This window comes from Lagenorhynchus albirostris, chromosome 16 (assembly GCF_949774975.1).
Source record: "Lagenorhynchus albirostris chromosome 16, mLagAlb1.1, whole genome shotgun sequence".
NCBI lineage: Eukaryota > Metazoa > Chordata > Mammalia > Artiodactyla > Delphinidae > Lagenorhynchus > Lagenorhynchus albirostris.
Genome location: NC_083110.1, coordinates 19695275 through 19715776, shown reverse-complemented (window position 1 = coordinate 19715776; position 20502 = coordinate 19695275). Strand labels below are relative to the sequence as shown.

General features: G+C 38.0%; 2 protein-coding genes across 2 annotated transcripts in view; one reads left to right on the top strand and one right to left on the bottom strand.

Moving 5' to 3' along the window:
• Nucleotides 1-18000, bottom strand: part of LRRTM3 (leucine rich repeat transmembrane neuronal 3) — a 269685-nt gene extending 251685 nt beyond the window's left edge. The window contains exon 1 of the mRNA XM_060126881.1: nt 17975-18000. Within this exon, the coding sequence (XP_059982864.1) occupies nt 17975-18000 (26 nt within the window). The remainder of the gene's footprint in view (nt 1-17974) is intronic.
• CTNNA3 (catenin alpha 3) overlaps nt 1-20502 on the top strand; it is a 1656790-nt gene that overhangs the window by 816958 nt on the left and 819330 nt on the right. The window lies entirely within an intron of this gene.

Below are 20502 nucleotides of genomic sequence, written 5' to 3'. Positions count from 1 at the left end.
TGACAAGCGGCAAAGCAGGGGTCTTTCCTGAGTCTTTATGCCTGTTTCTTATTCCTGCCTCCTATTGTTAGCAAGCTATTACTGTTTCTCCTTTTAATCAAACACTAATATATTATTTGAAGGGTCAATGTTCGTATTAAGAAAAAAGTGCATGGTAAACTGTAAAACAGCTTGGCATGTGGCAATAAAAACTGGCTTCTCTTCCTATTTTCTGGCAGAGAGGTATAATCTTTCCTAACTTTGAAGCTCATAGAGCTTTCTTCCATATATCTCTTATGGCAGTTCAATTATTGTACTTTATATTATGTTTGCTTCTGTAACTGCCTAATTGTAAGTTCCAAACAATTAATTATCTGTGTATTTCTCATGTGTTATACAATCACAGGACCTAGCATGTTAGCCCTCAGTACATGATTATTGAGTTGAAATGCTTTTTTTCACTCATTTCATAAATAATGCTTCAATTCAACAAAATACTACTATGAATGGATTTTTGTAGACAGACTTAAATCATGACAAGTGCCAATTTTGTTGAGCTATCCTTATACTCTGGGAAATAAGGATTGCTGATATAATGCTCTTCTTATTGCAATCCTGAAATTTGGATCTAATGGACATTCTATCAAAATTCTTGTAATTTATTTTAATATAGCTGCTTTTTTCCAAAATAATTTCATTTAACATAAACATAGTCAAACATCCCTAATTTGAATGAATTGAAAGGAAAACTAATTAAATTGGCAAATACTTGCTTTAGATTGAAACCCTTTTAAGGACATACAATAACTGCAACTATTATAACAACTCAGATACTGCCTAGTGTTTTTTTAATTAATAGATAAAGATGATCTCTAATTAGCTCATCAAAATACTAGTCTGAACAGTGTCAGCCCTGCACATATTGCAATTACATTGTTTGTAAGTAAATAGATACTTCTAAAGCACTTAAAGACCAGCTTGCATTCTTAGCAGAGTAGAGGTGCCCTCAACCTTTTTCATTATGTGGTTAATTTGTTTAGCTAGTCTTTTCTTCTTAAGAGAGTAAACGAACAAATGAAAAAAAAAAACAATACCACAGGTTTATCTCAGTCGATATTCTGACCAATTTCAAATGACTGCAGTTCAAATTAATGTAGTCTCTTGAATAAATATCATATGCCAGGTAACTGTAGAGGATTGCAGAAATACAGAGCCAGAAGGAAACCTTCCACTTGGATCACTTATTCCAGTTCTCTCATTTTACAGATGAGGAGGAAATTCATTTATTATATGGCTTCTATGGTTAGTCATGGGGCAAGCCAGGCTTCACTTTGAGTGTCTCTGAGTCCTAATTCTGTGCTTATTGAAAAGCTAGTGAGTAATGTGAGTGAAAAAATAAAACATACAAGGGGAGAGAGAGAGAGAGAATTAACTCTTAATTTGATATCGTGACCTTATGCAATTCTACACTGAAAGCAAATAAATTCTAATTTCTAATTCATGCATTCAACGAAAAGAGCACTGCTGTTCTGCAAAATATTTTGACATACTACACTCAAAGACTTCATTCATTCAGTCAACATGGATTAGGATTTTTGTTCTTTCTATGTTTTTACCAAGTTTGAGGTACTTTCCAGGTGCTGGGGATAGAAAGCAAATAAAATACAGGTGGCAATGATAGAGGTTTGCAAAGCATGTCAAGGTGGTACTGAAGAAAAGCTCCCAACCCAGAATGGTGTGTGTGTGCGTGAAAGGTGGCTGCTTGGAAGAGGCAGTGGAGGGACTAAGTCCTTAAAGGTAAGCCAGAGTTGGCCTGACATTGTCTGTAACAGCAAAGGGAATGAAGGAAATGTTACCAAACACAAGTTCATGTGCCTGGCTCACAGTGAGGCCAAACAAATGGAAATGTTGGAGTTTGGAGCCGAGAAAGGTTTATTGCAGGGCCAAGCAGGGAGAACAAGTGGGTCGTGCTAAAAAAAAAACTCCTGAACTCTCTGATATTTTTTGGGGAAAAGTTTTTATAGGCAAAATTTGGAGTGGGGGCTCCAAGGTATGTGACTTTCTTCTGACTGGTTGGTGGTGAGGTAACAGGGCGGTGCTCCAAGAATCTTGTGCTTAGCCAGAAGTTTCCATCCTCCACCTGGGTGGGAGCCTTAGTTCTGCAGAAGAACTCAAAGATATTGCTATTTATATTCCTTAAGGAGGAACCAGGACCCTGCCCCAAGGCTGCACTATTATTTCTTGACTGTTCCTTCCATATTTCTCTACTCCCTCCTTTCCCTGATTACCAACTGTTTGAAGCTGCCCTTTGGAACTTAGGGAAGGTCAAGGAGGCTGAATGAAGCCTACTTCCTACAAACAAGAAATGGGGGACACAGAAAGGCTTTGGTGCCGAGGAGGGCCCCACAGGGTCCTGCTCAGGTTCAGAAATGCCAGTTGAAAAATATTACATCTGATTTGGTTGGTCTACTCTGGTCTGGGGTTATTCACCTCTTGAGCAATGAAGGCTTCTTACGTTTCGGGATGAACATGGTAGCTGGAACACCGTTGAAGGAATCTCAGCATTAGCTTCCCAAGTGGTCAATACTTGGCCTATTTCGGATAGTTTTTAAAACAATCTGTAAGCTTTCTAATCAAATAACTTGAGGGATATTCATCGTAGAATTGCTTAATTAATAAGTAGACACCTACCACCCCAAACTGGACACTTCAAACATCTAAATTTCACAATTATGAAATGGGACAACTGTATTTTCATGGTGAGGGCTGATGTCAAAATTTCAGGAGATCCTCACTGAGGAATAGAGTATTCAGAATTTTAAGACAGGAGAACATTATATTGTGTTTATATGTGGAAAATCATATCTACTATAAAATTAAATCTATTATAATTTGTTCTCTTTCTCTATCTCTTCATTCTGTTTTTCAGTTAGTGCTTTCCTGAATGTTCTTTTTTGAGAAATTAGGAGATTGACATATGAAGAGTCACCATAAATGCTTTCACTTTTCACACTTCTTGCTGTATGACTATCATGGAACAGTTGTCTGTGTACACTTTTTTTATGGGCCATTAAGTATTATTTTGGATTCGAGCCTAGGTATTCAGAATGGATGAAAAATTTTATTATTATGAGGTTTTGTGTCTTTTTGCTTTGATAAGACATTTATTAGATTGCATTTCACTGGATTGTATGCTTAGTAATTCTGTACATGTTTATGACTTCTCTGTAAAATACTCATATCTGTGTCATATATCATCTGAGAACTAGAATGTTTACCTTTTTTTTCATCTTCTATGTTATGCTTTCCTTTCTGTAGTCACATTTCTGACAGCGGCCCCTTCCCTCCGTCTCTGATCACCAGCATAAACCTCTAGCTCAGACATCATCAAGCAGGTGGTCAGTAGTGGTCATTGACAAATGTCACAGAATGAGGAGAATCAGATTTTAGAGGCTCAGCTCTAAAAAAGCAAACCAACGTTCAGACTCTGATTTAAAAAAATTCTGTAAAAATTTTTTAAAAAAAATTTAAAAAAATTATCACAGTCCATTTTATCTGATGCTTTCATAACTTTCAACTATTTTAAACCTCAAACGTTTTCAGAGCTTACTCTTGATCCCATTTTTTTTTGAAGTATGGGTGTATTGACATATATTGATAACATAGGTCACAACTGTCTTCTCCAAATAAAAAAGAGGGGACAACAAAATGATACATTTTGGAGCTGCAAAAGGACTTAGAAATTATCCTGCCTAACTTTTTATAAAAACTGCCCTGGGATAGTTCAGTGATTTGTCTGAGGTTATATACTTGCTTTCACCAGCTGGTTTGCAGAAGATAGACCTCCTGCATTTTGTCCAGTGTCTATTCAGCTACATTTTAGTGCTTCTACATCAGTGCATTCCATTTAACTAATATTTACAAAGTAGATTCTATGCACCAAGGATTGATAATACAGAAGTGTAAAACACACCAGCACACAGTTGCATGTACATATGTATATGCACAGTTCCTCTACTAGAGAACCTTAAAGTCTGTCTAGTACCAAGAGTGGACAGGAGGGGTGCAAATGCATAACCGACCTGCTACCCAAACCTATGGTATTTATCTCTAATTGATGAAGGCATTGTTTTTTCCTGCTGAATTTAGACATGGCTTCAACATTTGCCCCTTTATGGCTCTCTGGGCATCCACTATTTGAGTATTGACATGTAATTGAAACTTTTTGGCATCAAAGCATTAGTTTTCTTAAAGAATTACCTTTTAGAAGACAAAGGAACATAGTCATAATGGTACTAATAATAGATACCATTTATTACTAAGCTGTAGGTTCTAAACAGAAAATAATTAAAGCAAAATTGCTTATATGTGAATCACCTAACATCAACTCAGTGTGTTCTGAACTTTAGGAAATAAGATCTCTGTGCTGAGTGCTCTATAAGTGATTGTAGCTTCACTGTCCCTCTTTGGTCTGTGGTTCTTGACCTGCTTCATATTCTTTTAGGTCATGCATCATAAAAGACTTTGTAACTTTTGAGGTTTATCCTAGGATTTCTGTGTAAAAATAAACCAGTCAGGTCTTATTTGCTCTTTGGCTTTTTTTGAGAAAAAACATATTATTTACCTTATTGATGGAAGAGGAGAATAATGAAGAAGACCCTTCAGACTTAGACCTGTACTGTCACTGGGTTTTGGATTAAGGAAAGGAATGACTCTGTGGGTTTAGGAGCTATGAGTTAAATAAGGAAACACAAGCTTTAAATGATACATTAAACAAGATGGACGTAACTGGTATTTATAGGACATTCCATCCAAAAACAAGAGAATACACTTTCTTCTCAAGGGCTCATGGAACATCCTCCAGGTTAGATCATATCTTGGGTCAAAAATCAAGCCTTGGTAAATTTAAGAAACTTGAAACTGTATCAAGTATCTTTTCCTACCACAATGCTGTGAGACTAGATATCAATTACAAGAAAAAATCTGTAAAAAATACAAACACATGGAGACTAAACAATACACTACTAAATAACCAAGAGATCACTGAAGAAATCAAAGAGGAAATCAAAAAATGCCTAGAAACAAATGACAATGAAAACATGACGACCCAAAACCTATGGGGTGCAGCAAAAGCAGTTCTAAGAGGGAAGTTTATAGCAATACAGTCCTACCTCAAGAAACAAGAGACATCTCAAATAAACAACCTAACTGTACACCTAAAGCAATTGGAGAAAGAAGAACAAAAAATCCCCAAAGTTAGCAGAAGGAAAGAAGTCATAAAAATTAGATCAGAAATAAACGATAAAGAAATGAAGGAAATCATAGCAAAGATCAATAAAACTAAAAGCTGGTTCTTTGAGAAGATAATCAAAATTGATAAACCATTAGCCAGGCTCATCAAGGAAAAAAGGGAGAAGACTCAAATCAATAGAATTAGAAATGAAAAGGGGGAAGTAACAACTGATACTGTAGAAATACAAAGGATCATGAGAGATTACTACAAGCAACTATATGCCAATACAATGGACAACCTGGAAGAAATGGACAGATTCTTAGAAAAGCATAACCTTCCGAGACTGAATGAGGAAGAAAGAGAAAATATAAACAGACCAATCACAAGCACTGAAAATGAGGCTGTGATTAAAAATCTCCCAAGAAACAAAGGCCTGGGACCAGATTGCTTCACAGGCGAATTCTATCAAACATTTAGAGAAGAGCTAACACCTATCCTTCTTAAACTCTTCCAAAATATAGCAGAGGGAGGAACACTCCCAAACTCATTCTACGAGGCCATCACCCTGATACCAAAACCAGACAAGGATGTCACAAAGAAAGAAAACACAGGCCAATATCACTGATGAATATAGATGCAAAAATCCTCAAGAAAATACAAGCAAACGGAATCAAACGGCACATTAAAAGGATCATACACCATGATCAAGTGGGGTTTATCCCAGGAGTGCAAGGATTCTTTAATATACACAAATCAATCAACGTGATACACCATATTAACAAATTGAAGGAGAAAAACCATATGATCATCTCAGTAGATGCAGAAAAATCTTTCGACAAAATTCAACACCCATTTATGATAAAAAACCTCCAGAAAGTAGGCATAGAGGGAACTTACCTCAACATAATAAAGGCCATATATGACAAACCCACTGCCAACATCATTCTCACTGGTGAAAAACTGAAAGCATTTCCTCTAAAATCAGGAAAAAGACAAAGGTGTCCACTCTCACCATTGTTATTCAACATAGTTTTGGAAGTTTTAGCCGCAGCAGTCAGATAAGAAAAAGAAATAAGAGGAATCAAAATTGGAAAAGAAGAAGTAAAGCTGTCACTGTTTGCTGATGACATGATACTATACACAGAGAATCCTAAAGATGCTACCAGAAAACTACTAGAGCTAATCAATGAATTTGGTAAAGGATACAAAATTAATGCACAGAAATCTCTTGCATTCCTATACACTAATGATGAAAAATCTGAAAGAGAAATTAAGGAAACACTCCCATTTACCATTGCAGCAAAGAGAATAAAATACCTAAAATATACCTACCTAATGAGACAAAAGACCTGTATGTAGAAAACTGTAAGACACTGATGAAAGAAATGAAAGATGACACAAACAGATGGAGAGATAGACCTTGTTCTTGGATTGGAAGAATCAACTTTGTGAAAATGACTATGCTACCCAAAGCAATCTACAGATTCAATGCAATGCCTATCAAACTACTAAGGGCATTTTTCACAAAACTAGAACAAAAAATTTCACAATTTGTATTGAAACACAAAAGACCCCGAATAGCCAAAGGAATCTTGAGAAAGAAAAACGGAGCTGGAAGAATCAGGCTCCTGGGCTTCAGACTATACTACAAAGCTATAGTAATCAACACAGTATGGTACTGGCACAAAAACAGATATATAGATCAATGGAACAGGATAGAAAGTCCAGAGGTAAAGCCATGCACATATGGTCACCTTATTTTTGATAAAGGAGGCAAGAATATACAATGGAGATAAGACAGCCTCTTCAATAAGTGGTGCTGGGGAAACCGGACAGCTACATGTAAAAGAATGAAATTAGAGCACTCCCTAACACCATACACAAAAATAAACTCAAAATGAATTAAAGACCTAAATTTAAGCCCAGACACTATAAAACTCTTACAGGAAAACATATGTGGAACACTCCATGACATAAATCATAGCAAGATCCTTTTTGACCCACCTTCTAGAGAAATGGAAATAAAAACAAAAATAAACAAATGGGAACTAATGAAACTTAAAAGCTTTTGCACAGCAAAGGAAACCATAAACAGGACCAAAAGACAACCCTCAGAATGGGAGAAAATATTTGCAAGTGAATCAACTGACAAAGGATTAATCTCCAAAATTTACAAGCAGCTCATGCTGTTCAATATGAAAAAAACAAACAACCCAATCCAAAAATGGGCAGAAGACCTAAATAGACATTTCTCCAAAGAAGATATACAGATTGTCAACAAACACATGGAAGGATGCTGAACATCACTAATCATTAGAGAAATACAGATCAAAACTACAATGAGGTATCACCTCACACCGGTTAGAATGGACATGATCAAAAAATCTACAAACAATAAATGCTTTAGAGGGTGTGGAGAAAAGGGAACCCTCTTGCACTGTTGGTGCAAATGTAAATTGATATAGCCACTATGGAGAACAATATGGAGGGTTCCTTAAAAAACTAAAAGTAGAACTACCCTACGACCCAGCAATCCCACTCCTGGGCATATACCCTGAAAAAACCATAGTTCAAAAAGACACATGCACCCCAATGTTCATTGCACGTCTGTTTACAATAGCCAGGATATGGAAGCAACCTAAGTGTCCATTGACAAATGAATGGATAAAGAAGATGTGGCACATATATACAATGGAATATTACTAAGCCATAAAAGAAATGAAATTGAGTTATTTGTAGTGAGGTGGATGGACCTAGAGACTGTCATACCGAGGGAAGTAAGTCCGAAAGAGAAAAATAAGTACCGTATGGTAACACATATATATGGAATCTAGAAAACAAAAAAAAAGGTCTTGAAGAACCTAGGGGCAGGAGAAGAATAAAGACGCAGACATAGAGAATGGAATTGAGGACATGGGGAGGGGGAAGGATAAGCTGAGATGAAGTGAGAGAGTGGCATGGACTTATATATACTACCAAATGTAAAATAGCCTGTGGGAAGCAGCCGCATAGCACAGGGAGATCAGTTTGGTGCTTTGTGACCACCTAGAAGGGTGGGATAGGGAGGGTGGGACAGAGACGCAAGAGGGAGGAGATATGGGGATATATTTATATGTATAGATGATTCACTTTGTTATAAAGCAGAAACTAACACACCATTGTAAAGCAATTGTACTCCAATAAAGATGTTAAAAAAAAAGCTATGAGTAAAGAGGCATCTGTAAGCATAGCTGTGGCCAAGAAGATGCAGAAAGTAAGCACACTTATAGATATTATTGATTGTGTCTGTCCTCAGGAACACAGTGATAAGTACATGGCATGTAATGGTATATGTATTGAATCCAGTGACTCTTGTTCCTCAGTGGGACCACCAAAAAAGCTACATTCTCAGGATTATAGCTTTTTCTGAATCTTTGGGAGAAAGAGAAGCAGAGAGAATGGAAGCTTAGTGTGAGCTGTTGACTGGAAACACGTTTTACAAAACTGCTTCTTCTTGAAAGGCAGTTGAATCAACTTATTGTCGTCAGGCTTTAAGTAAATGAGTTCTTGCAGTTGGCAAAAATGAATAGAAAATGCTTTAATTTTGTTCTGGCTGTGGTCCAGCAACAAGAGAGACTTTTCAAGCGTGGAGTTACAGAGCAGTGCTGAACGACTCCAAGCGAATTCTGTGTAGGTTAAGCTCTTCAGGCAGGGCTCACTGTTTGCTCATGGCAACTAGGTGACAGGGGTGGCTGAAAGCTTGGGAAGACTGGGGTTGGCTAGTGAAACCTGGACCAGCTGTCTTTGTCCCTTAGTACTTGGTAAAAATGTGGGTCAAAAGTAACTATTTTCATTAGTACATGGAGAAAATTGTTATTCAAATTGGGTGTCGCTTTGTCCTCAGCCAAAAGGCTTTTGATGGTTATTCGTAACGGTAAAACTTCCAGATGCTCCATATTCAACAATAATTTTGACTGGAACTCATGGTCAGGAGAATCTGTTGGTAAGTAGATTTGAAGAAAGGGACTCTTTTAAAGACCCCTGGTTTGTGGATCCATGTTTTCTCAGCATCTTGTTCAAAGAAACCTGTACCTTCACAAATCAAGAGAAACCTGAGACATCCTTCACTTTTACAGTCAGATTTTGATTATTCAGTGTGAGTCAGGATTCTCACCAGGATTATGACCAAACTGGAGGATTGGTCGGTTGGGGGAGCACAAATGGCATTTAAAACAGGCTGTGTGGGGGTGAGAGAGGATACCATGATTTCACAGAGTCAAAGAATTTTTTCCAAAATGTATGTTTGAGAGGTTCAAAAGGAAAGGAAAGCAGAATATGGTTCTTTTTCTTTAATCTTTTCTTACCAGGTGCTATTTAAAGTTTCTGAGTGTTTCACTCTAGGAGCATTTATTCCATATTTAAAAAGGAATTGGGTTATTAGCTATGTGCCACATAGCAGTTTGACCACGTTTAATATTTGAATTCTTCCTTAGATTTAATCACCTCCATTTTACTTTAGAAATCCCACTACAGGACTTGCCTGGCAATACATTTTTTATCTTTTCCCATTTACTTTTATACTGTTCCCATTTTCTAGTGAACAGTCTGCTGCCAAGGCCATTCCCAAATCAATTTCAGAGTGTCGGATACTCAGGATGATGCATCTCTATTTGGGGAAATTTACTGTAAGTTTTGTTGTGAGAAATGGATCTGTACATCAGTCTCCTGCTAGAGTAAGGGACTCACCGAAGAATGAAGCAGAATTAACATGGAATACCTATATGACTCAGCATATTTCTTCCCTGGAGAACTGTGGAATTTAAGCAGCATGGTGTTGTAGTTTTTACACATTATCGAGCGCAGAGAAATGTGAGGGGGTCAGAGTGGTGCACTGGAGCTGGCTGTTAGAAGTGGGCTATGCCCATCTCTTCCTGACTCTGAGCTGAGTGACATCATGTTGGTAGCTTGATATGGGCCATGGTTGGAGTATTTCTACTAGGATGTTGGCAGATGCTGCAAATAGTTATTGTTGTTGTTTTAAGTTCCTCCCTGGAGAGCAAGTTGTGAAGCATTTGCTAGCGCAACCCTGGGTCAGTGTACCTAAAACACTGATTTTCTTTTTTTTTTTCATTGTTGTTATTTTCTAGTACGGGTGTTCTCAAAATGTGGTCCTTGGACCAGCAGTCAGCATCACCTGGGAACTTGTTAGAAGTGACAATTAGCTGGCCCCACCCCTAACCTACCGAATTAGAAACTCCAGGGTTGGGACTCAGGAATATTTTAACAAGCCCTCCTTCCAGGTGAATCTGAGGTATGCTAAAGTGCAATAACCACTGCTCCAGGGACGAAATAATTGAGGAATAAATTCCTTTTACTTAACTGTATGCTGACCACAATTGAAGGATTAATTATCTCATACCTGTCCCATTGTGCTTATCAAGCTTTCAGAGGATAATGCTAAATGCGACTGCTATTTATAGCACCCGTAGCAGGTGGTGGCAAAGCTGTATCATTTCCGGGGCTCAGAGCACGTGGAAACGCACGCCTCATCTAACTCACATTCTTCAGCTGAAAGCACGGCCAAAAAGCAGGTGATGTGGGTTAAGTATGGTAACTGGCCTACCATGTTCTTCACTGGCTTAAATCAGGATCCCCTGGAGGGCTTGTTAAAACAGATTGCTAGATCCCACCCCCAACGTTTCTGATTGGTAGGCCTGGAGTGGGGGGAGCCTGCTGATTTGCTTTTCTAGACGTCTTCTCAGCTGACGCTGAAGCTGCTGTTGCCGGGAACACTCTTGGAGAGCCACCATTCTAGAACAAATTCTTTCTTTTTTTTTTTCTTTTTGCGGTGCGCGGGCCTCTCACTGTCGTGGCCTCTCCGGTTGCGGAGCACAGGCTCTGGACGCGCAGGCTCAGCGGCCATGGCTTACGGGCCCAGCCGCTCCGCGGCATGTGGGATCCTTCCGGACCGGGCCCTGCATCGGCAGGCGGACTCTCAACCACTGCGCCACCAGGGAAGCCCTAGAACATCTTCTGAATGATCTGTTTCTGGGTGAGTTCCTGCCTCCTGGCTTTTTGTCCTCCTTTGTTCTACATTTAGCTTGTCTGTGATTTCTCCTGGAGAAGGTAGAGCCCACATCATATGGGGCATGATTTTTAATGTGCAAGAGCCTGTGAGCCCTCCATTTTCGGTCAACATATTATTGAGAGTTATAATTCACTTTGTAATTTTTCTTCCTTCTCCTACTAAGTTTCTACAGGCTTGCGACTTTGCTATTGTGTCAGGATTAAACTCAGCTGCTTCCTCATTGCAGTGTTTGTGGCCTCATGATTCACACCTTTTACTGCCATCCAGATCACTCGCTCGGTTGAACAGGATATTTTTCCTCTTCTTTATTTCCTTTGAATAAAAAACTAATCCACCACGGGCTTCCCTGGTGGCACAGTGGTTGAGAGTCCGCCTGCCGATGCAGGGGACGCGGGTTCATGTCCCGGTCAGGGAGGATCCCGCGTGCCGCGGAGCAGCTGGGCCCGTGGGCCGTGGCCGCTGAGCCTGCGCGTCCGGAGCCTGTGCTCCGCAACGGGAGAGGCCACAACAGTTAAGAGGCCCGCGTACCGCAAAAAAAAAAAAAAACAAAAAAAAACCTAATCCACCTTAGTTTCATCCTCTTACTCATGCTCTTCAACAGAATAGAAGCTCTTTCCAGTGCATGAAGAGCACAGTTTAAAGTGTTTACTGGTCATGACAGCTCTAGAAGGCCTTGCACATCTCATTGTTGAGATCAGGTGGGATGTCTACAACTTTTTTCCTGAACTCTTAAAATGCAGCATTCGAATAGGGGTGGCTAATGTTGTTATCTGACTGTTGCATTTTTTTTTAAGTTGCATTTTAAAATTACTTGTTAGGTTTCTGCTAAACTTGATTGAGAAGACTTTAGTTTAAGACATATCTTGGCCACTCAAGTAGCTCTGTGACCTTAGGCACGTCATTTAATTTGTTGGGTCTCACTTTCTTCGTCCATAAATTGGAAATGGTGGCGTCTGTACTGTTTATTTAAGTTGTGTGAGGGTCACAGTGATGTCTAGGAAAGTGTTTCGTAAACTCTAAAATGCTATGTAACTCTGAAGCATTATATGAGCTCCTTATAATACTCAGCATGGTCAGGACACAGGATAGACCCTTAAGATGTGATATCTGGCTTGTGTGTGTTCCTGGGCCCTTAGAGATCTGTGGCAGCTGATTCTCAGAACAGTATCTGATACTTAAGAGCTATCCTGAGCATGGGGAGCAAATAGACAAAAGTGAGTACAAAAGCTGGTTATTAGCTAGACTTTAGGAGGCAGGAAAAACTGGGGACTGACTGCAAGCTTTTGGAATTTTGCTTGATGGTATCATTTTGGAAACTAGGGCAATGTCAAGAAGCTGAGTGTGTCATTTAAATAACAGGAGTAACGGGAAACAGTATATTCTGTTGTTGGTGTTTGGGTGTCTCCCAATAATGTTTTGGCCTGAAAACTGGGACTTTTTTTCTTGACTATAAAGACATAACTTACTGGGACAAAGGGTAGGATGGGTGGGCTATCTTAGGTATTCAAAATAGGAAATACCAAACTGTGTGCATGTGTGTGTGTGTGCGCGCATTTATGGTAAATATTTGAAACAGGGTTTGCGAAATCCTGTAGAGCCCATCTAGAGAAAACATGTGGAAGTCTTCTAAAAGATATTTCTCTCCCTCTTGGGCTTTCATAGTGTTCAGAAAATTGGATATATCATGCACTTGGGAGTTTGTACTATGGTGCACTGAAATTTGTGTCAGTCATATATTTGACAATTACCTATGCTCTCTATAAACAAAAGAGCGTAAAAAGTGCTGGCGCAAGACTGGGGATCCTCTGCCTCGACACTGACTAGCTTGCTGATGGTGGATAAATCAGTTAACCTGTGTGAAACTTAGTTTCCTGATCTACAAAACAGAAGTAATAATTATTGACTCATTTGCCTTCACTAAGTTGCAGGTGAAATAATGTATATAAAAGTACTTTGTCAACTGTAAAATGGGCTAGAAATGCAAGATATTATTTTCAAAAAGCCTCTAGTATAAGGCTTTATAGGTAGTCAGTGCAACTGTGTTTATTATAGAACTTAAAAAAAACAGGCTAGAAAAATGTTGACTGAGGGAAAGAATCTTTAAATTACTTAAATTAATGAAGTTCAGAGCCTGCTGAACAACCACATGCAGTATGTCTTGGTTCGTGCATCGAGTCTCCTGGCAGGCTGGCTAGCTGCAGTTCTGCCCTCTCCATTCAGTGTCTTTTCTGTGACCTGAATGAAGATATAGGAGGTGTGCTCTTCAGACTCATAGGTGATTCAGACCTGGGAGGAGTAGCTAATACCATGAATGCAGATCCAAAATTCAAATTGATCTCAAAAGGCAGGAACAATGATCTGAAAGCACCAAGATAAAATATAACATGGATATAAATAAAGTACTTCTTTTAGAGTAAAAATAATCTATTGCACAAATTCAGGATGCGGGTGATTTGCCTTGGAGGAAGTTGATATGAAACCATCTGGGGGTTTTAGATGATGTCTACGAGCTCAAATAGAATGTGATGCATTTGCTTTGAAAAAAAAGAAGTACTGAGTAGAAAAACATGGGTGCTCACCAGAGTGATCTGGTGTTCAGAAATCTAACTTCTGAATTAGGTGATTAAGGTTCTGGTCTTCACTGTGTTAATATCTCACTATGTGACCTTGCTCAGGTCATTTAATGTTCTTGGGTCCATTTTATTTAATTGATAAAATGAGAACTTGGACTAAATTATTTCTGAGATTGCTCCCAGCTACAGGAATCTGATTCTGAGTTGAGTCATATGAAGCCTTTTTTTTTTTTGCGGGGGGGGGGGGCGGTGGTGGTGGTTTGAGAATTAATGTATCTATAGTCGAAAAAAATTTTTTCAATTACAGAGAAACAACTGAGACTTAAAATTAGAATATATATGTATATATATTTTTATTTTTCAGTGATTGTGACTTTTAATTTAATTTTGTTAGCTCAGCCAATGGCCTTCTCAAAGATAACATATTTCTCAATTTTTTTTGCTTAACTGGTATACCTTAAGAACTGTTCCGTATCTTCAAATTTTTCTGTGACTTTCAGGTACAAATCCCAGTAGGGTCCAGCTGGCTCATTTTCCTTCCAAGACGGATAAATTGAGCTGTATGTTCTTTTACAATATGTGGTCTTAGTTGTCTAGCATGAGACTTTCAAAATTAAGGTCCTGTCTACTGCTTATAGACTTATACAGGGTCTCAGACCTCTATTGGTAGAAATAACAGTTTATCATCAAAACTACAGAGTAATTTTTGCTGCCAAAAAATGAGTGTTGCTTCTCTCTAACTTACAGAAGTGTTACTTCTTTAATGTAAGCTTTAATTGAGCTGTGAATGACTTAATAGTTTGCTGTACCTCTGAGTTTCGGAATATGCTGTGTTTTTCAGAAGGAATGGCTACATGCTAGGCATGTTGTTCATTTTAATGCACCTGGTTAACTTTCACTCATTTCATTATGCTATTTGTTTGATATAGACTTTGTACTCTATTTCATATAATAGAGGGTTTTTTTTTGTGTTGTTCTGAAACCTTGAATGTGACTTAATTAAGTGAATGGGAATTAATCAGAATATCCCTTTTCTAATCTTACCAGGTAAAAAAAATTCATCATATTAAGGGTGTTGTGTTAGGGAAGATAGCAACTTATACTTCCTTCTCTTCATTCCTCTGCTTTTCTTCCCCTTCCTTTCTCCTTTGCCTTCCTCTGTCCCACCCACACTTTCCCCCCTCCTTCTTTCTTCCTTTTTGTTGCTTCTGTCCATAAGTATTTATTGAATCACCACTGTGTGTTAGGTAGGCTTAGGATTTATTCACTAGTATGGTATCTGCCTTCATGGTGCTTACAGTCTAGGAGAAGAATCATTTAAGTAAACAATTACAATGCAGAGTAAAATGAAGTTCATTAATGAAGGCCAGAGAGGACATCCCAGAATAGATTTTAAACCTGAGAGTTGAAGGTTGATTTTTAGTTAGCTGAACAAAGAAGTTGAGCTTCGATTGGATGCAGGAAATGTTCTAGGCAGAGGGAAAGCATTTAGTAAAATCTTAAGACGTCAAAAAGTACAGCACAGTTAAGATACAAAAAGACAGTATGGCTGAAGCCTGGTGCACAAGGGGAGATTGGCCAGAAATAGAATTGGAGGGACAAAACCTTAAAAGCCCTTATGGATTGTGAACCCAAAAAGTAATAGGAGGTCACTGGAGGGTTGAAGCAAGAAAATAACATGGTCAGTTTTTCATTTTGAAAAGATGTCTTTTTCCTGTAGGCTGGAAACTGAAACTGAGTTGGAAGGACACGAGTTTGATGATAAAATTATTATTATAGTCCAGGTAAGAGATGATGATGATGATGATGCAGCCTTGGACTTGGGTGGTGGTAGATACTGGAGTATCTGCTTCATCTGAACAAAGCTATGGAGTCTTTATTTCATTTTCAGATAATTGTCTTTAAAGTTATTGTTGAATAACAGATAAAAACAAAAATCTTTTTTCCCCTTTATTGCTATCCCTAATTTGAGGACTTAAAGACTGCCCCCAGAATGATTAATAGCTGTGAGGTTTAGGTATTCAGAATAAATTTCTAGATGCTGTGTTGATTTGAGTAGAAGAAGGTGCACCATAATAAGAGTCAGAGCTCTGAATTTAAGCCCTAGTTTTGCCACTAATGAGCTACTTGACTCTGGGTAAATAACCTCCCTAGGCACTCCCTTCAGTTCTAATCATCCATGATTCTGTGGATGCCTATGTAAAAGAACTCTAGGGAGGAAAAGTCTCCAAGTGTTTATTTACATTTTGAACATCTTAATGCTTTTTGAATCCCTGTTGGTATGCATATCGAAATTCTAGATTCAACGAGTGAGAAGCCTTGCTAACAGTATCAGAAATCGGAACCTATAATATGGTAAATCTGGAACTAAAAATAAAACTGTCTTTCTATTTTACACCCTTGCTTATAGACATGAGAGGAGATTTGGAGGTCTGTGAAAGATGAGCCACAAAAATTTAACTTCTGAGGATAGAAATCAGTAATAATGAGAAATTAGGCTAAAGTGTGTAGCTGTTCCCAAACGTGAGTCCACTGACTGGTGCCCGTTTGGCCACATAAACATCCCCTGTGGGAGCTTGTTAAAATTATAGAGAGTAAATCTTAGTAGTTCTCATAACAAGAAAAAAATTGTAACTTTGTATAGTGACGGATGGTAACTAGACCCATTGTGATGATCATTGCCCAGCATATACAAATATCAAATCATTACGTTGTATACTGGAAACTAATATAATGCTATATGTCAATTATACCTTAATAAAATAAATGAATAGTAAAAAAAAGAATTACACATCCCTGGTATCCACCTCATAGCTTCTGATCAGTAGGTGGAGATTTAAAACAAGTTGAGATGGTCACTATGGGGCAATTTTTTGAGTGTCATGCATGAGATCACATTAATCTTGCAAAATGTTTCTTGAAAAAGTGTCTGGGGTGAAATAAATTTGAGAAACACTGTGTAATATAATGTCTTTTATAGATTAATGTTAGCATATTAGAGGTTCTGGGATATCGTAAATGAAAGAATGAGTTTAACTTTGTTTATTCCTGTGTTTCTCTGATTCAATTAGTCCGTCAGCCACTTTTGCTAGGATCTCTATAAACAGCCCGCAGAAGTGGCATTTCATGATGGAAATTCAGGGTTATTTTTTATAGTCACTGAAATGTACTTATCCATGAAGTGGTCCAAGAACATTAACCCTTTATTGTTTAAACAAAGGCACACATTTGTGAAATTGCTGGGGGAATAAGGATAAATATTTTGCCTGCAAAATAGGCTGATTTCATCATCAAGTGCCGATGTCAGGGAGCTATCATGTGGTTTGTACATATTGCGTTACTTGACTCTTAGCAGTTACTCCAGGTGAATAGCACCTCCACAGACCTGTGCCGTATGCAACCTGCCAAACCTTCCGTGGCTGTTCTGTCTGACAAGCATGGCAGCTAACCCTGTCAGTTTGCTTTCACTGGTGTCAGAAATCATCCATGGGAATGCTCTTACCCAGTATGACTCTCTGAATAGCAGGCCCCTAAAATTCTAGACAGATCTAGAACCCAACTGTACAAAATAGTTGGGTTTCAATAAAATAATGAGGCTGTTTCCATAAGCCATGCACCAACATGTAAATGTTTATAAATGAATGTGTCTTTATTTGCTGTCCTGAGAAGAAGCTGAGATTCATCATCAGACATGTTACTGGTCAAAGTGTAATAGTGCCTTCATCATTTCATAACAATTTATTGATCACCATGGGACAGGCAACATGCTTGGTACTAGGGACACAAAGGAAAAAAAGACATGGTTTCTGCTTTCCAGAAAGGGCGGCTTAAGTGAAACTGGCACATACGCAGATGGTTACAGCACAGTATGGTAATAGTTCCAATGGAAGTAGGTGCAAGGGGCAATTGCAACATAAAACGTAAAGTACCTGAGGTTGGCCTAGGGGAATCAGGAAGAATTTCACAGATGAAACTTCTTTGGTTCAGCTTGGTTTCAGATTTTCTTCTGAAACCCTGTGCTGATTCTGCTATTCAATTACCAAGAGAAAGTTTAGATTTTGCTGCCTTGCATGTGCTCATATGCTTTTCCAAAATAAATTGTGTTTATGTAATATTTTTTACCTTTTCTCCTCACTCATCATTTCCATCCCGATATTACTTTGAATTATACCCCCCACAATAGTCTTAGTTTCAGCTGAGTATTCACATTTCTGGTACAAGCTAATAGAATTTTTCATTTGCTTTTGGTTTGCAGATGTTGAACACATGGCTCTTAAGCATAGCATTATTCTTAGAAGGATGACAGTCTTCAAACATTTTGATTAGTACCTCAATTTTATCCACTTCTCCATATTGAAGTGAACTTGTGTTTTATATCTTCTCTGCTTCATCTTCTACATAAAGCTCTAGTATTCAGAAAGGCAATTTTTGTCTCTAGTTTTATATCTACCAAACTACTGTGAGGCTTTCAAAAAGGGTTGATAGTTTTTAGTGCCAGAGATGGAATATTTTACTTAACTTTTCACAGAGCTCAAAGAAATATACCTGTATCAAGAATAGATACACATTGTCTATTTGCAATATTTTGCACTTGTGTAGCATTTTACAGTTTGTAAGGTATTTTACCTGCATTATTTCATTTAACTCTCACAGTGCTATTTGAAATATGAGGAAACTGGAGTTGAGTGAGATTTAGTGAGTTATTCCAGATAGTACAGCTGGTCAGGGACAGAACCAGGACTGAGAGAGTCTTCAGCTTCCAATTAAGAAGCTCTTTCCACTATATTGCCTAGCCGGATAATCTTGCTATATGTAAGATACAAAAAAAGAAAGACCAAAATGAAGGAGTGGAATTTTTGTTTAGCAATAGAAATGCAAAAATTGTATCATTTTTAATTGTATGGATGGATGAGACTGTGTAGGGCATGAAAGAAAATTAATAACCATACTAGGTAGAACATGGTAGGAGAGTTTGATGAAGCGGGATGACAAGAAGGTGGAGCTGATTTAGTGTTTAATGAAGCACTACAGCCAGCAGGACAGGTTGGAGAAAAAAAAAAAAAAGGAAAAATTTAGCAAAGACCACACAAGTCATAAGTAGGGCAGGCAGGGGTAACGGAATGGACATAGACAAGAAACTCATCAAAGAGACTGAGCCCCAGTACAAAGACTGTAGCTGCCACCTTCGTTCTGAAGTTGGAACCTCTTACATACCAATTATCCAGATCAAAATTGATGCCACAGGTGCTGGTCAGTGAGGAAACTATAGTCAGAATGTAGCCAGGTCTTGACAACTCATAAGTGATTTGGTACAGTTCAGTCACACAGGTCGTGTTATTGTTTCCAGATAAAAGAGCATGAGGGGTAGGAGTAGTAATTGGAACGTGGTTGAAAGATTAGGGTAAGTTTCTTGAGGATGCTGTGAAGGATGAAGAGCCACATGAAGATGCGACTCCGTGGCACGTAATTGGCATAATTATGCTATAAACCGATAGCAATGATCTGATTTGCTAATTTTTTAAAAAGTTCCATCAATTTTAAGGTTACCAGGATATCATAGAAGTAAGAGACTTTAACTTTCTCAGTCCTTAACACATCAATGAGATAAAATATATGTCTCAAATTATGTAATATTAGAGAACACACAGGCCTTTTTTCAAGTGTCATGTAATATTTTCAAAAATTAGAATTTGTTGAGGTTTATTTTTGGCCTAAAACTCAGAAAATAATGCAAATGATATTATCTTACAATAGTTGTATAAAACCATAAAAAAATTTAGAAACCAAAACATTTAATCACATAGACATTTTAAACAGCTTTATCACACTATAACTGACTTAACAATAAACTGCACATATATAAGGTATACAGTTTGGTAAGACTGATACATGTCTACATTCATGAAAGCATCACCATAATCAAAATAAGGAACATATTGATCATTCTTCCTATTTTCCTTGTGTCCTTTTTTAATCTCTCCTTTCCGCCCCTCCCTGTCTCTAAAAATCTCTCCTAAATGACTTTTGCATCAAAAGGGAAACTAAATGCGTACAACCTTAGACTGATCATTCTAAAGCAGTTTTATATACAAATGTCATATATACATGTTGAACTGACAAGGTAGACACTAGGAGTGTAGAGAAGGAAGATTTCAGGAGAAGAATGTGTGTTTAGAAATAATTCTTAAAGCCAGGTGAGCTTGAATTCAGCCTGGAACAGGTAGAATCAGTTGGGAGAACATTTCAGCTTTGGGGCAAGAGGACTACAAAGCCAAGTGAGGAATGAAGGCTGAGCAATTCTGGGCAAGTGAGAAGACTTTTTCTGACTCAAACAGAAGTAGTATGCTGATGATCTGTAGAAAGTGGGAGTCTGGCTAGTTAGTAGAGGGCTCTTGAAAATGAAGCTGAGTGCAGATTTAAGAAAATGAGGAAAAATCAAAGGATTTTTTTTTTTAAACTAGAGAAAGAGATCTGCTTTATTCATTTATCATTCATTCAAAAATTTATTTGTTGAATGTTCACTATATGTCAGGCACTATTTAAGTGCTAATGAATATGCTTTTAACATGTGGCCATTTGGAAGGGCACTGTCTGCTGTGTGCGTGTGTCTTTGTATGAGATTTGTTTTTATAAATAAGCTTTATTTTAGA